General features: G+C 35.7%; 1 protein-coding gene across 1 annotated transcript in view; it reads left to right on the top strand.

Moving 5' to 3' along the window:
- Positions 1-15365, top strand: part of NEBL (nebulette) — a 138130-nt gene that overhangs the window by 50995 nt on the left and 71770 nt on the right. Inside the window, 3 exon segments of the mRNA XM_032683620.1 lie at positions 978-1082; positions 3280-3390; positions 9631-9743. Coding sequence (XP_032539511.1) covers positions 978-1082; positions 3280-3390; positions 9631-9743 — 329 coding nt within the window.

The raw sequence follows: 15365 nt of genomic DNA, 5'->3' as shown, positions 1-15365 counted from the left end.
AACCATGAAAGAACTTAGTACTAAATAATTAAATTTGCATTGATCTAAACTATTGTATGTACAAAGAAAGAAATATCACTAAAAACATTTAAGGCTATCCACATAAAGTGTCTGTCTTTAAAACTTATTTAGTCCATCTCATCATAATTCGTCATCTTTCTTCATGAAGTTCTTATATAATAAAAGTACCTACATGTTAGTCATGTCCATAGATTTTATCCTTCTTATAGTCTCACTAATACAAATAAGTAACTCTGACTTCATCAAGTCATGTGATACCTGCCCACACTGTTTGCCCATGGTAAGAAAAAGGTTAGTTGTTAAAAAGAAATCGTGTTTCTATTTTTTTTGCAAAATATATCATGGTGTTTTGTTTCAAAAATTGTTTCCTTTGTGCATACACAATTTAAAAATGGCTCAATTTAAAATTTATTTCGTCTTAAATTCTGTTAATCCTTGCATGTCATTACTGTTGCGTGCTTTGTAGGCAATGGTTTGGCAGTGGCCTGAATTTATTCATTGAACTCTTGGATTCAGAAAGGGGCATTTGATGATGTTATACAGATTCTGTGCTTGCTATGTCTGTGTTAGAAGTTAGTTTAACAATTTTATCTTTGAGATCAAAGATCAAGGAGATCAATTATTTGATTCTTCTTTCTTTAGACATACTAAAACATCTGCTACGGTGGTGAAAATGTGCTGTAGATATATAGAAAAAATCCTATCTTTTTCATCTTTATTATTAAAGAGGTCTGTGACTTTTACATAGTCCTGGTACTGTGTGTGAGAACTGGGTGTTTCCCTTTATGGTTTAATTTGATCCAACCAGAGGTACTTGCAAGCCATCCAGAATAGTATCCATGAATAAAATAAAATAATAATAATAAAAAATATTTAAGTAAAAAATAGCCGTTGTTTATTTTTCTGTATGTGTGTGTATTTAAGAACAATTAAACTTTTTTTTCTTCTCTTTGTAGATACACTATAAAGAAGAGTTTAAAAAATCTAAAGGCAAGTGCATATTTGTACCTGACACCCCGCAGCTAAAACATGTGAAAAGTGTCGGTGCTTTTATTTCTGAGGTAAGATCTAAAAGGCTGAAGAATTTTCTTGGCTTCTTATCCTTCCTAAAAAGTCTCTCTGTTGGATACTGTGACTTTTAGCAGGGGAAGGACAGCTTCTTTCAAATAACAGTTCTGTTTATAGCTAAAGTGACTTAAAAGGCTGTAATTAATATATACCGTATATGTGAGTAATAATAATTTGGAATTACGTGATACTTTTATTTTGGGATTTGAAGAAACTTTGTTAATGGTTCTCAGCCAGTCCTAGCTATCCCATTTTACGGGTGGATAAACCGAGAAATAGGAAAAGAATTTTTTTGTTACTTGCTCTGCAGTGATGAAGTTTGCAAACTTCACCCGTGCTTTGAGAGAATTCACAGCCTGATATAAAACAGGAGTCAAGGGAACTGTTTCCTTGTTATCATCCCTGTCCTTCTTCAGCAAGGGACCTGGGGCAGACACTGGGTCAATGCCACCTGCGGGTTGCCTGAGCACTTGCATGCCTCCCTGTGTCAGAGTTTTTAGGTCTTCATGTACACAGACATGCACACACACACACACACATACGTACACACACACACACACACACACACACACATACGTACACACACACACACACACACACACACACACACACACACACAACTGTAGTGGCAAAGAAAGAGTAACAGCTTCCAAAATGCCAGAGCAGCATTTACTACCAGCTCTTCATGTCTTAGGTATAAGGTGCTGTAGAATTGCATCTCTGATTATTTTCCATAGGTAAGAAGAGCAGCAGGAGTTTTACATGTCAGAGAGTTGCTTTGTTTGGGAATCACTAGTTCTGGATGATTTTTCTGTCACCGTGACTCTTGGAAGACATAAATTTTTGGTGCCTCGTTTTTTGTGTTACCTTTATTATTATGATAAAGAATGCTCCAGTATCTCTGTCTGAAGTTACATTTTTTATATACGTTCTGTAATCTCTTTCTGATATCCAAGAGTTTGCTTGTGGCTACATCCAATATAAGTGCATCTAGTGAATATTTTTGTTGTATTTATCCTTCTGTTTTCTAAGAAAGAGTGGCATTACTCCAAGGGGAGTAAATCTGATGTTATCACACTTTATAAGAGGCAGCCTATTGCAGTCTACAGAAGTACAGTATATAGCGAATATTTATCTAATCCATCTGATTCCAAAGAAAAGCTGCTAATTATTAACCAAAGATTTAGAGATATAAAGGTATTTTAAAATTTTTAAACCCCTTATGTTTTATGTTACCACACTGTTAAGCACTCTATCTCCTTTTTGCAGCATTACCTGAAGATAATGATGTGATGGATGGTTTATCTTGTAAATTACTGACCTCTAGTGTCCCATAACCTGTTTTTGCAAAACTTGGACACTGAAATTCTTAACAGCATGTCCACAACAGTGAAAAAGAGCCCTCTGGCTTGGAAAATTTATTAGAGAAAATTATTTATATAGATATATACATATGGGGAATTAGACTCTAATGAAGAACTGTATATTGCACAGTAAAGTAATGACATTAGACAGTATAATTTAAAATATTTTTGGTATTTATGATCACTTTCACAGCTGTACTTGACATTGTTTTTATGAATTTGAAAAATTTAGATATGAAGCAGAAGCCTCACAGATTTTGAACTATTATTCTGGTCTGTCTTATGAAGCCCTTTTGTGAGGAATTGCTAGCACTGAACACTGGAGGAAATACAGGATAAGTAAAAAGTAATTAAAAAATGAGACTGTAATATGAAAAGATTAAGTAGAAATTATGGTGGACATGCTAATTTCAATGTTCCTGTCCTTTCCAGCTACATTTAATTGCTGATACTTATTAATTGGTAAAATATTTGTTGTTGGCCTCTCATTGCTCCCGTTGTGCAAAACTTGTGAAAAGAGAAAGAAAAAGGATAAGTTTTGATTTTGAAAATTATTTGAAAAAATATAAAAAAATCTGCCTTGCTGCCTTATTTTATACTTCCCTCCAAATGATTGAATTTAATTAGGAGATATTTTGCATTGTTTTGTGAATTAGACGTATCTACCTAAAGTATTATTTAAATATGTTTTTGCTTGGAAGTTAATGACAGCTTTAAATTTTTCCAGTTCTAATGGTCTATGTCATTTTACTTAGTAGAAAAAATAGGTAATATGTTTACTGTGTCTTAATTTTTGCATTATATGTCACCTTTTTCTGCCCTCTAGGTGAAGTACAAAGGAGCTGCTAAAAAAGACCTTTCCAACTCTCTTTATCAGCAGATGCCAGCCACAATTGACAGTGTATTTGCAAAAGAATTAATGCAGCTTCAGAGCAAGGTACAATTTTTAGAATTGCAAAATGATTTTTAGATTAACTGTGTGTCAGAATATGGCCAATTTGAACAAAATATTTGTGCAGACACTTGATTGCTGGCTTGATTTATTTGAGTGAGTTTATCAACCACAGTTTATCAGCATAACTTCTTAATTTCAAGAACTACTCAGTTTTAAAATGTTGGCAATCTTTTGACATTGTTGTGTTTATTAAATATACGTTTAAAAGCTGCTAGTGCATTCATAAATCCATTAGAAATCCATGAATGCAATAAGGAATTACTGAATTCAGTGACATTGCACTGTGCTTATGGAATAGATGAATCTTATATAACAACTATTTCCTCTTGGGTGTTGTATTAGCTTTATAAAATGTTTGATGCTGAAGGCAAAAGAATAAAATCTTTAATGACTTCTATAGGCACTTACTGATAGCAGTAAATGTATTTGTGATGGTCTACATACTAATACAATGAATTTTATAGAATTAAAAATATGAAATATGTTAAAGATAGTGTAAAGCATGTAAACAACCAGCAAAATAGTAAATTCCACTTCAGTTGCCTTCAGGGGCTTAAAAATATAATACCCTAAATGTAAGCAGGTGACCCTTCACTTCCATTGATCTCAGTGGAATTGCGAATGTTAAGTATGTGTAATATGAATGGAGCTAGAGATTTTCATTGTTACTCATGAGAATTACAGCTGATAGATGGTCATTGCTTTCTGTCCACCAAACATTTCCACATTTTTCTTGTTTTTACTTTCTCCTCTCTTATTGTTTAATACAACCAGTGTGTGAACATGCACCTAAATCCATAATATTGACTGTATTTCAATAAGCATTCCTCTAATGCAGTGATATTTTTTCAGACAAAGGAAAATACCAAAAGAAAGGACTGAAATCTCAGGACACATTGTAGAGAAATGTTTTGATATAAAACAGTGTTTTAATCAAGGCTATATTAAGCAAATGTAATAACATATATTTTAGTTTTTTTAGTTTGAAGTGGAACATATATACACTCAAGTTAAAGCAGCACAGTAGCTGAAATGTCATTAATGTGACATTTCACTGAAAAGTGAGTGATTAGAGGAATTACAGTAGAAATAAATTGGGAATTAAACTTGTATAACTGTTAGCTCGATTTATAAAACATTAGTTAACTATTTTGCCACAGATTCACTCCTGGATTCATTCCAAATTATTACATTCTACATTAGTTTACACAAATGGGGTTAATTAACATTGGTGATGTGGCAGAAGAGACAAATAACTGAGACTAAAAGTGAAACCATTGATTTATCAAAAAAACCCTTTTAAGGAAAAGACTGACTTTTATTTGATAGTTTTTGAAGGTTTTCTTCAATCATACAACAGTCATAGAGAAACAAATACGCATATAGGATGAGATATTTAAGCAGAAATTTTCCCTGTAAAATTCATACCATTCCCTTAGGAATAGTTGCATTATAAATCATAATCTACCATAAAACTTAAAGATATGCTGTCACATTTTTCCAACTTGTGGTTACAGTTGCAGTGGACCTGAATTTAATGCTACTTTGAGAGAGATCTCAGGGGATTTTCTAGTGAAAATGTTCTCCACAGTATTCAAATCTAATCCATATTGTGCCTATCACTGTGGTACCTAAGTAGCTAATACAAGGATTTCACATTCCAGCTGGGTCAGGATGTGGCAGAGAGGGTTTTTGTTTTATCTGTCTAGCTGGGTTTGTGAATTTACAGGTCATCACTTCAGGAGGAGACTACGGATATGCCATAGGAAGGAGAGAGAGCAGCACCAGCTGGCCATTATGCCAGCCCTCCTGCAAAAAGGCTGCTGCAAGCACAGAACTGCAGTCTGTTTCTCAGTTATAGTAAGCTGATTTTACATAGGTGCTGATTTCCTGAGAGGTGGAAAATATGAGTACGTATCCTCCTTCCCATCCACGTTAGAACAAATTTACACCTTTGACTTCTTTTTCATGCTTCTTGGATGAAATGCTGGGCTTGAATGCTTTTGTAGCCCGATCAAGCAGGAGTTTTCTCGCTCTGTGGTGCCATGTTCTTGGCAGGTTTCATAGCCTCATCTGCCAAGCACTTGCATCTGGACTCGGGGATCATGGTGTGGAAAGAAGGAGAGCCACTGACTCTCCCTGCTGCTGCCTGCTAGCACAGGCTGGAATACCTCTTCTGGGGGATCTCCTTACACAGGTGTGCCCTCGGCAAATGGTCTCTGCCATGATTTGATGTTTGCTCCTGAAATGGTGTTGCTGTACTGCTGCTGCCCAGCAGCTCTGTCTTCAGCCTACCTAGATCTAGCCCAATTTAGTAATTTGATGCACTGTTTCAAATCACACTCATCATTTAGGAAGTTGGGGACAACTAGGGGAAATTTCCCATTTTTCACAAGAAAATGGGATTTCCTCTACACTGTCTTCTCCAGAGCAAACAGACTGCCACAGCACCATTGACCACATTTGCATGCTTTAACTCATATGGCAATTGTCAGTAACTTCAGCAGAGCCAGGACCTCATTGTGTAGGGTTGCAGCCATGCAAGGTCAGCATTGGCATATGGATCTTGCCACAATGGAGAGTACAGTGCTCTGAGAAATGTGGTTCTCTTCCAGTGGAGCTTTTCCCCCATATTGACTGTATTGATACATGCTCAATTCCCCTTCAAGATACTCAGGAAAGCCTAAAACAAGACCATCTCTGTTGGCTTTTTCATGAAACCCACATTTGTTCTTTTGTGTTTTATGTAAAACTGGCATGAAGATGTAAATAAATACCCATAGAGAAGGACATCTATCTAAGATTGTAACCAAAAAATCATGACAGTCTTTATGGGAAAAAATGTTTCAGGAGAATGAAAAAGAAGTTTCATAGCCCCACATACTTGGGTGGCTTTTCTCAATTTCATTTTTTTCCTCTACACAGGAAATTTGACTGTTGACTTCTAAGTAGCTTTCTTGAGTGTGAGCAACCAGATTTTGCTCTCTCTCTCTTTTGTCACCATTGTCCCCAGGGTAAGTTAGAGAGAGCGAGGTCCCTGTCCTCACTGAGTAACTTCACCTTCCTTGCCAGTCTACAAAAGCTCTCACCAATTTCCCTGTTCTCTGCAGTGAGAAAATAAAATTGATGGGAGCAGTCTAGGCAGGGAGCCTTCAATGTTGATTTTCCTGAGAGGAAGTGGACATATTTTTGAAAAATTGCAGTTTTCCTGTGGAAAATATTTCTTAAGGAAAACTTCTGGTCATTGCTAGCTCTGTGTGAAGTCTTTTTCTTGTCTGAAGATCAGACAAGATTCAGTATACTGAATACTTCCTTACGTAGAACGATTTTTTTTTAATAAGGTGTCACAAACAATGATAAAGGTATTTAAAATTGCTTGAAGGGAAAACAATGTTGGAAAAAAGTAAGTGTTTCATCACTTTTTTCATCACTTTATTTCTGCCATAAGAAGTGATTGCACTGTTTTTCCTCTTATCTGAAAGGAATAATCTAAAGCAAACTGAAGGCAGTTTAATTTTCTCCTTTGCACAGGGCAATACCTCAAAGAGTAACTATATGTCAATGCTTAACTGTATTTTCTGTTTGGTTTTAAAGATAATGAGCCAAGTGAATCTTAAGCAATATTTACAACTTCCAGAGAAAGTTTCAGAGGGTTTTTTTAACTACAATAAAAATTTTGTGATTTACTGTGTCACTTACAATCATATTACACATTATCAGACTGTTTTATGTAATTATTTAATTTTTTTTATGGTATGAAATGTCATGTTCAAAATTTCCTCTGTTTTATGGTGGCAGGTATTGGTCTCCTAGACTTCTATACTTTTGTTTTACATGAATACACTAGATAATCTAATTCTCTGTGTAGAGATTAAATTGAGATTTTCTGTGTTCTTGAACATTTCCTCCTACAAAATCCTACTTTGTGGATTTTAAGTTCAGAGCTCAGCTTACTGACTATAAAGGGAAATATATAACAAAAATGTAATAGTGTTTAAAGTATGACAAAACAGAGGGTCAGAGCTAGGTTAAAAGAGCACAAAGCCTTCCTTAATGCAGCTTCCTATTGACACACTGGTGTACAAGAGAGATAAGAAAAATAAAAAATGAGTACTTACAAATTAGTTCAATCTGAAGTCATACCTACTTAAATAATTGCCTTGCATTTCTCAAGTTAATAAATGGTGCCACTAAAGGGTAGAGGTTATGTCAGTGACCTGTAATGCTTGATCTCTCTCTGGAGTAGTTTCTTATGCAGATTTGATAAAGGAAATTCAGTTTAGCTAAAACTTGAAAATTAACATGAGTTGAGAAATAAATGTACGCATGCTAAACTGTAAAATAATGGTTCTAAGACTATTGATGAAATAATAACAATTATTCTTTCATGCTTCCTTGAAACTGATTTACAAATCTAGGAATAGTTTTGCATTAAAGTGTCCAAAACTAAACTAGACAGCCTTTGAATTCCTCCTAGCCTGTGACTGCTTCTAGATTCCTTCAGTGAGTTAATCGGAATAATCTGAAAATAGAAAGAACACAGATGCCAAATAGCAAGTGAAATATTACTACCTTGATAAAGAAATGGTCATCTTTTCCAAGATACTGGATACTGAATTGTAATTTCTGTTAATTTTCTCATAGTGGGAGTTGATGTGCTGTTGTGTTTTGATGTCATGGTTATGTAGCCCACTTGCCAAGAGAAAAATAGAGATGTTGAACCAGTAAAGTGGTAATGTAATAAAATATTTGTAAATTAGTAGATTTTGGAAGTAACTGTATAGGGCTACTTTTCAGAATTGTGTTAAGTGAGGGGGAACATCTTAAAAGTGACAGTGTAAGCAAGGAGAAGTTGCAGAAGAGTTTTTGTGGCATATGTTTGTATAGTAATTACACTTTTACAGGGAATCATTTGTTACTGATGCTTCAGTCTTGTTGAAGATTATGTGCTTTTCCATTTGCCAGATGTAGGCAAGTTATGGATTCTTTTTGTTTCAATTTAAGTTGTGTTTGTTTCTCCAGAGGCCTGATCATGTTTCACTGTATAAGGAGGTGGCACATTTTAAGTTTCCTGATTTGATAATTTCGTCCACATAGTAGCAGTGGAAAAATACCCCCTCCCCCTCCTTTTTGTCTTAATCTCTCAGCCTATATATTATTTTGTAATCCGAGATAGTCAGGGCAGATACTAACATATTGCCTTGGGCACCCTACTCTGTGACTCAGACAAAATTGTACTGCTTTAAACAGAAACAGATACAGCCTTTTCTCACAGTCCTAAGAGTCTGAATCGCTGTAGTTGAGAGTTCTCTCAAAACTTTCACAGTATTCTTTTATTGCTCTCAAGGGTTTTAGTTTCAATACTTCTTCTGATCATCTATCAATCTTATTTAGTATTTGCTGTTTCCTTGGGGATTATTTTAGTGCTTGTTCATGAGAGCTGTTAGAAAATGAATTTTCTTGATCCTTGCTGCTTTTTAGGCATCAAAACCTGGTGAATTTTCTTAATATAAACCTAAAAGTTTCTGACAAGGATAAGTGCAATATCAGCTTTTCGGGCAGTTCTGGTATATGAATATGTGTAAGTATAACACAGTACAGTGAAAGCTGGATAAATGCCCAATGTTGAGCTCCATTTCTATTATAAAAATAAATGTGTTTATAAACTCACAATTCGATTACATTTTCCTTTACCATGATGTGAATTGAATGTAAATATTATTTTTCTTTGTGAACTTGGGGGCTAGTCAAAATGCATATTGTGCTAGTAGTTTCCTAGCAGCAGGAGAAAGAGAAGTTTGGGCTATGAGTATTTAATGTAAAACTCTTTGTTTATGAAAAACGCATAACCTTTTTTCCCCCCTGAAAATGGTGTGTTTTGAGCAAATAAAAGCTTTTGCTTATCCTTTTCCCCGATCTGTCTTCTCACCTTGTTAAGCTTAATTTTCTGTTTCTGTGTATTGCTTTTTCTTTCCCCTATCTACTCATGCCTCTGTTGCAATAACAGTTGCAGAGAAATCTCTCTGCTGACTCTACCTTACGTGTCTCTGTTTTGGGTAGTAGCTGCTCTCATTTCATTAAGGAGCTGGTTCCATTAAGGAGTTTAATTATTTATTATGTATCTTCCTCAATACAGGCACACTATGACACTGAGTTTAACCCAGCTCATGTTATTATACCTGCTCTGCTCAGGTCGCAAAAGTATAATATTACTTCTTTCAGGTACTCTATAAACAAAAACATGATGCTGAGAAAGGAACTTCAGATTACGCACGAATGAAGGAGCCTCCAGATGTTAAGCATGCCATGGAAGTCAGTAAACACCAGAGTGATGTAAGTACTCCCCCATCTGAAATGAGTGTGCTTGTTTTTCGGTAATACATCTGCTACAGCTAACTGAAATGAATTGGGCATGGAATATTTTCATATTTCATTAGTTGGTATTTTTTTATACATTACTTGCTCTGAAGTTATTTGGGACATGATGTGTGTATAAAATATGCTATGAGTTAACAGTATGTGACTTTTATCCTGAATTGCAGTGAAAAGTGGTTGTTACTCTTTATCAGTTATTTTATCAGTTATCAGTTTATTTTAACTGCTATTAAGTGCTATCACGTTGAAATAAAATTGCAAACAGGTTTTCTGAATTCACTTGTAACTACTTGAACTTTGAGGGTATATAAAGCTCTTCATTTACATGAACGGCAGTGTTATTTCAGTATCTTATGCTGTCAATACTTGGATAGTTCTTCAGGGGTGCTTGTACGGAGGAGAGAATGGGGTTATTTCTACTCTGCTCTTGCACACTTTTATGTGCATGAATAACTTTGTTCCTATCTCATAAATACATATCAAGTAAGTTTCAAAGAATTTAATAGAATAATTTATGATTTATTTTGCAAAATCTGAGCCATAGAGTCCAGTTTGATGCCTGGCACTGGTTTATACCATTTGACCAAAGTATTTGTTCTTGTAGTATTATTTAGATAATTTACAAATAATTTACAGATAATTAGGAGTACTTAGCAATATTTTGAAAGTTGGTTGCTTTTTTTGTTTTTCAGCTGCTTGTTATCTTCGTTAAGTTTTGTAGGTTTTCACAGTATAAAAGCCTAATAACAGTATTTACATTTTATATTACAATTGAGTCAGGTTTGATTTCATGGTTAAGCTAGCTTATAGTAGCTCAATGCTTGGGGCAGAAATTCTACTCAGATTAGTGTTTTAAATGATACAAACACAACTTTGAAGAAAAACGTATGTTAGTTTTAGGTTTTGTAAGAGCTTACTTATAAGAAAAGTAAATTTTAGGAGAAGATTGGTTAAAATAGTGAGGTCGTTTTAAAGGGTACACAAAGCTATTAAGAACAGCTGATGTGTAATTACCTTTAAAGTTATGATCCATTTCCATTCCTGTTAGGTAAGTCAAGTAGATGTCATTTTGCAACTCTTTTTTCCTAGATATTTTTTTGCTGCTAATAGTATAGAAAATGAAGCTTGGGTGTTCATTTTGAATTATCTTAAATTTACCCTATCTTGCCTACTGACAGTGTAACAAACACTCTTAGGCTATGTAGGCTGAAAACTAAATGTCAATATTAGATATCTGTGTGTGCAGAATCTTGACAGCTGGCTGCTGATTAAAAGGCTACTGGAAAACTTCAGGGAAGCATTATGTTTGAGGAATAACTTTTTCTTCTGCCAGGAAATACCTGCACTGGAACTCCCAGCAGTAATTTGCGACCTGCCTTGATTACAAAATTCCCTCTTCCTGTCAAACTCTGTTCATCTCTGCCGTTGGAAGCATCAGGATGTCACACTGACAGAGCGTAGGAGCTGGAAGCATGCATGTCTCTCCCCATAAACCAGAGGGTTTTTCTTACCTAGCAGTAGAAATGATGGTGGACTACTAGGGAAGAAAATAGTGTTGGAAAGAGAGATGGGAATCACCCTCAGAGAAAGTGGTGGGACCAGGAGGAATATGAGATGAGTTTCGGTATCGAATTCATCATGGTCTGAGGATTAGTACACTAGTGCAAACCCTATTCCCCTTCTACAGCACCTGCTAACAGAATTAAGGAGAGCAGGGTACAGATGTGAGGATAAATGGAATTCAGTTGTTTCATCTTCTTTCACTCCTAGAGCAAGCAAAAAAAAAAAAGGAATGAAGGCAAATGTAGGAGGGAAGGATATTTTGGTAATTAAGAACTTTTAACTGCATGTTAAAAATAATGAAAAATTATGAAGGAAATTATTTTCAGCCTGAGCAAACTTCAAAAAAATCAAACAAACTATCCATATCCAACATTAACCGGTTAGTTTGATTGTTTAAGAACAAATTCTTTCTGTTTGCTTGTGAATAGCTGCAGTGCAATGGGCATATATCTTTATCACACATAAAGGAGAAAGTTACATAAATCCAGTTACTGTTCAGGAAAGTTAAACAGCTCCTCTTGGCTTCATGGTGAATAGCTGTGGATTCCGTGTTTTGTAAGTACAGGTTTAATTAAGAACTGTGTTGAGTTTTCATCTTTGAGTCATGGGATAGTGAGCATCCCAAATGTGGAGCATTTTTCTTTCCAAACTATTTGAGCCTATGTGTTTAATCACAGCTTTGGAAGTACAGGGAAAAAGAAGGGAAACTAGAAGGGCTAGAAGGACAAAGCTCTTTTATCCACCAGTCAGTACAGTTTACCTATGGTGCTCCCATATGCATGTTTGCCTACAATGCTCTTCCAACTCAATTCAACCCTTACAATGAGAGTTTGTATCTAATAGGATTAGGATATGTTTAAGACTATTTACTCAGCCTTAAAATAAGGCTGACATTTATACTCAACTCTGTGAAATGTGTAATTTCCTTTAAAAATTAAAACTGTATTCACCTTACAAAACAACTGTGCTGACATTTTGAAATTGTCTTGTGCTATAGGTTTTCACATAATTTTGAATATCATTAATATGCTTATCTATAAGTGTGAGCAGAAGCTGTGTACCAGGGAAATACTGTAAAATCTCCTGAACAATGTGATAATGTATAAGAAAATAGTTTTCTGTTTTCATATTAGACTGAAGAAAATTGCTCTTGAACAAAAGTCACTTTTTTAATGATAGGAAATACAGTTGAAAAAGAATTAAAATACTACAGAATGCTTGGACAAAAGCATGTTTGTCCAAACCAGAGTACTTTTCTCTATAAATTGTGTTTGTGTTTTGTGAAGTGAATGTTAATGATGTGACTTTGGCACACAAAGTCATTTGCATTACAATGAAGTAGGGACCATCAACCTACTGATGTCTGTGCTTGACTGATGTCATTTAGCTCATCTGGAAGTTTCCAAACTTGGGACCAAAACTAGGGGGTGGCCCTTAAAAAACCATCACGTGACAAAATACTGTTTTGCCTTGTGCGTAGCTGAGGATCATGTGGACAGAAGAAATGTAATTGGACAGTGAAATGACATGACAACTAAGTTTCTAAAGCAAAGAAACCACTTGCCACATTGTGCCTACATGGAAGCTGCATGTAGCATTTGATGAAGGTACTCAAAGCTGTGGATCACAGTTTTGTGTGTTCCATGCCCTGATGCATCACTGGGCATTATGAATAAGAAAACACTGTTAAGATTTGTACAGCAATTTAAACATTCTACTTGGTTAAAATTACTGGTTCTCCTCACAGCATTACATGGTATGAAATAAGCAAAGGGTTCTGATTTTACAAAGAAGAAAACTGCAATAGACTCATCATATGTGGACATTTAAAAGACAGTTTGCAGATCTGAGGTTGGAGCTCTGGTGTCTTTTCTCTTTTCACTTTTAAAATGTTAGTTGACAGTTGGGCAAACTTTTGATGTATATGTATACACTTTCCACTCCACATAATGCCAGTAACAATAATTTATAAGTTTTGCTCACCATCTAAATTTGAATATTTAAGAAGTTCTATATTGTCCTAGGAGTAAGGTTTTTACATGTTCAGGATATTGTGCAGTCACAATCTTCACACAAAAAAAACTACATTCTTTCTGATTAAACCAATCTGCAGATCTTAAACCTGATGCACTTAAACACCATCAGTAACATACTTGAATGTTGATGTTTGTTTTGAATGCAGACTATGTTAAAGTCAAGCTTCTCCTGGCTCTCTGTTCAGCATCTGCATTAGAAAATCACCTTTGACTGACTAACTTTCTGCTGACAGTGTTGTCAACAGTGGGTCCCCCTGGACCACTTCCAACTGGTGCTGAAAATATGTTTACTCCTGATGTAATTGGGACCATCAATTTTCAAGCCATTACGGAGAGGATGACTGCATCAATCTGTAATGGGCCAGAAATGTGTTTGTCTCTTCTACTCAGGCCGGAAAACAGTTTTCAACATCCTTTGATGGGAATCAGAAAAGCTGTTGCCAATGATGATTGTCACCAGCTAGTTATTTTCTTAGTGTTGATGACCCCAAGTGCAGATGAGAGAACAGGGGCAGAGACACAGCTGACAGGCTATTAGTTAGTGGACTTACAGCTCTTAGAAAATGCTAAGCAGGGACAAACAGTAAGAGACAAATTCTCATGCAGATAGGTGTGCCTAGCTTCTTGTTGACTTCTGTGCATGCATCTTAAGAGGACAAAATGTGTTCATAGCTGCTTGTGCATATTTGAATAATTTATTACCTATACCTTGGAATAGTTTTAATACCGGAAAAGGTGAGAAGATAAAGATTGAAGGAAGTTCTGAATCTCTTAAACCCAGGTTTGCCTGGCTCATCATGTAGAAGTTTCTCTTTGTTGGCTGACAACCTGAGATGTTTTACAGCATTTAAGAAATCTGCTTATTTATAGCATTGTAGTGCATTCCAATGGCACCATCATGAAAGGTGAAGCACGTTCAAGACCTTCAGCTGGAGTAAATAGATCAGCATGTTTATCCTCAGTGGACCTTGTGCCTTTTATAAGAGCTGCATGGTTGGTCCTAATAAAATCAGTCTAATTATGAGCAAGCCCTCAATATTTTCCATGCTTTGCAAAAGCTAGTCACAATTCAGAGTATGTAATCACATTTGGGATTAAAGATGAGAAATGTCTTTTGTTCTGATTATAATTTTTAAAAAATATTCAAGTATGTAACCACTTTTATTGTGAAATTGGGGTAGAAACCCGCTTTAAATTTAGTTGATATTTGTAATTTACTGTTTTCAACTTCAAAACTCGAGATGTTTTTTTTTTTTGATCCCTGCTTCTTTCTCACTTGCACTCCAGCTGATCTGATGTAACTCTCCATTTAGGTCTTCCACTTCTGCTCTAAAGTTGCTGGTGTCTCAGTTATTTTTTACTATACAAAGGCCAGTTGGAGCAGATTTTTTGTAAACCTGTGGTCCTCATGAAAAGGAGCAATTCTTGAAGCCTTTGGCATGTTTTTGATAGGGCCTGAGCAACACCTTGGAGTGAATATTGAATAAGGGCATCATGTAATGCCTGGAAATTCCAGTCAGGGTGTGAGCCTCTTGGTAAGGAGCTGAACCAACTCAGGAGAAAAGATGACCCCTTTCCTTCTGCTGTTACCTTTCTTTTGTTGCTTCTCCCCTCTTGTAGTCTTCACTTTCCGTCTTCTTGATGCCCGTGGGTACACACACCAAGCTGGTTGCTTTACCCTGCCTACATCTGTTCTCCTACTCTCTCAGAATAGCTCTGGTTTTACTGTTCTAACATAGCACTATTAAAAAAAAAAAAAAAAATCACTAGACGGAACAGAATAGCAGCTGTGTAATAGAGGCCAGCACAGTGTCCCAATGGGAAAGGGTCAGCATCCAGGGATTGAGGTTATTCAGGAAATGGGAAACATATTTTTTCTTGCTTTGGCCTACCTCTGACAAACTACTGTTCTGCTGCATAACATTTTTATTCTCACCGGAGTATGACAAGCTGCAGAATGGAGCAAATATATATTGCAGACAT

This window comes from Chiroxiphia lanceolata, chromosome 1 (assembly GCF_009829145.1).
Source record: "Chiroxiphia lanceolata isolate bChiLan1 chromosome 1, bChiLan1.pri, whole genome shotgun sequence".
NCBI lineage: Eukaryota > Metazoa > Chordata > Aves > Passeriformes > Pipridae > Chiroxiphia > Chiroxiphia lanceolata.
Note: the sequence above shows the minus strand (reverse complement) of the source record. Positions and strands in the feature narration are given on the sequence as shown.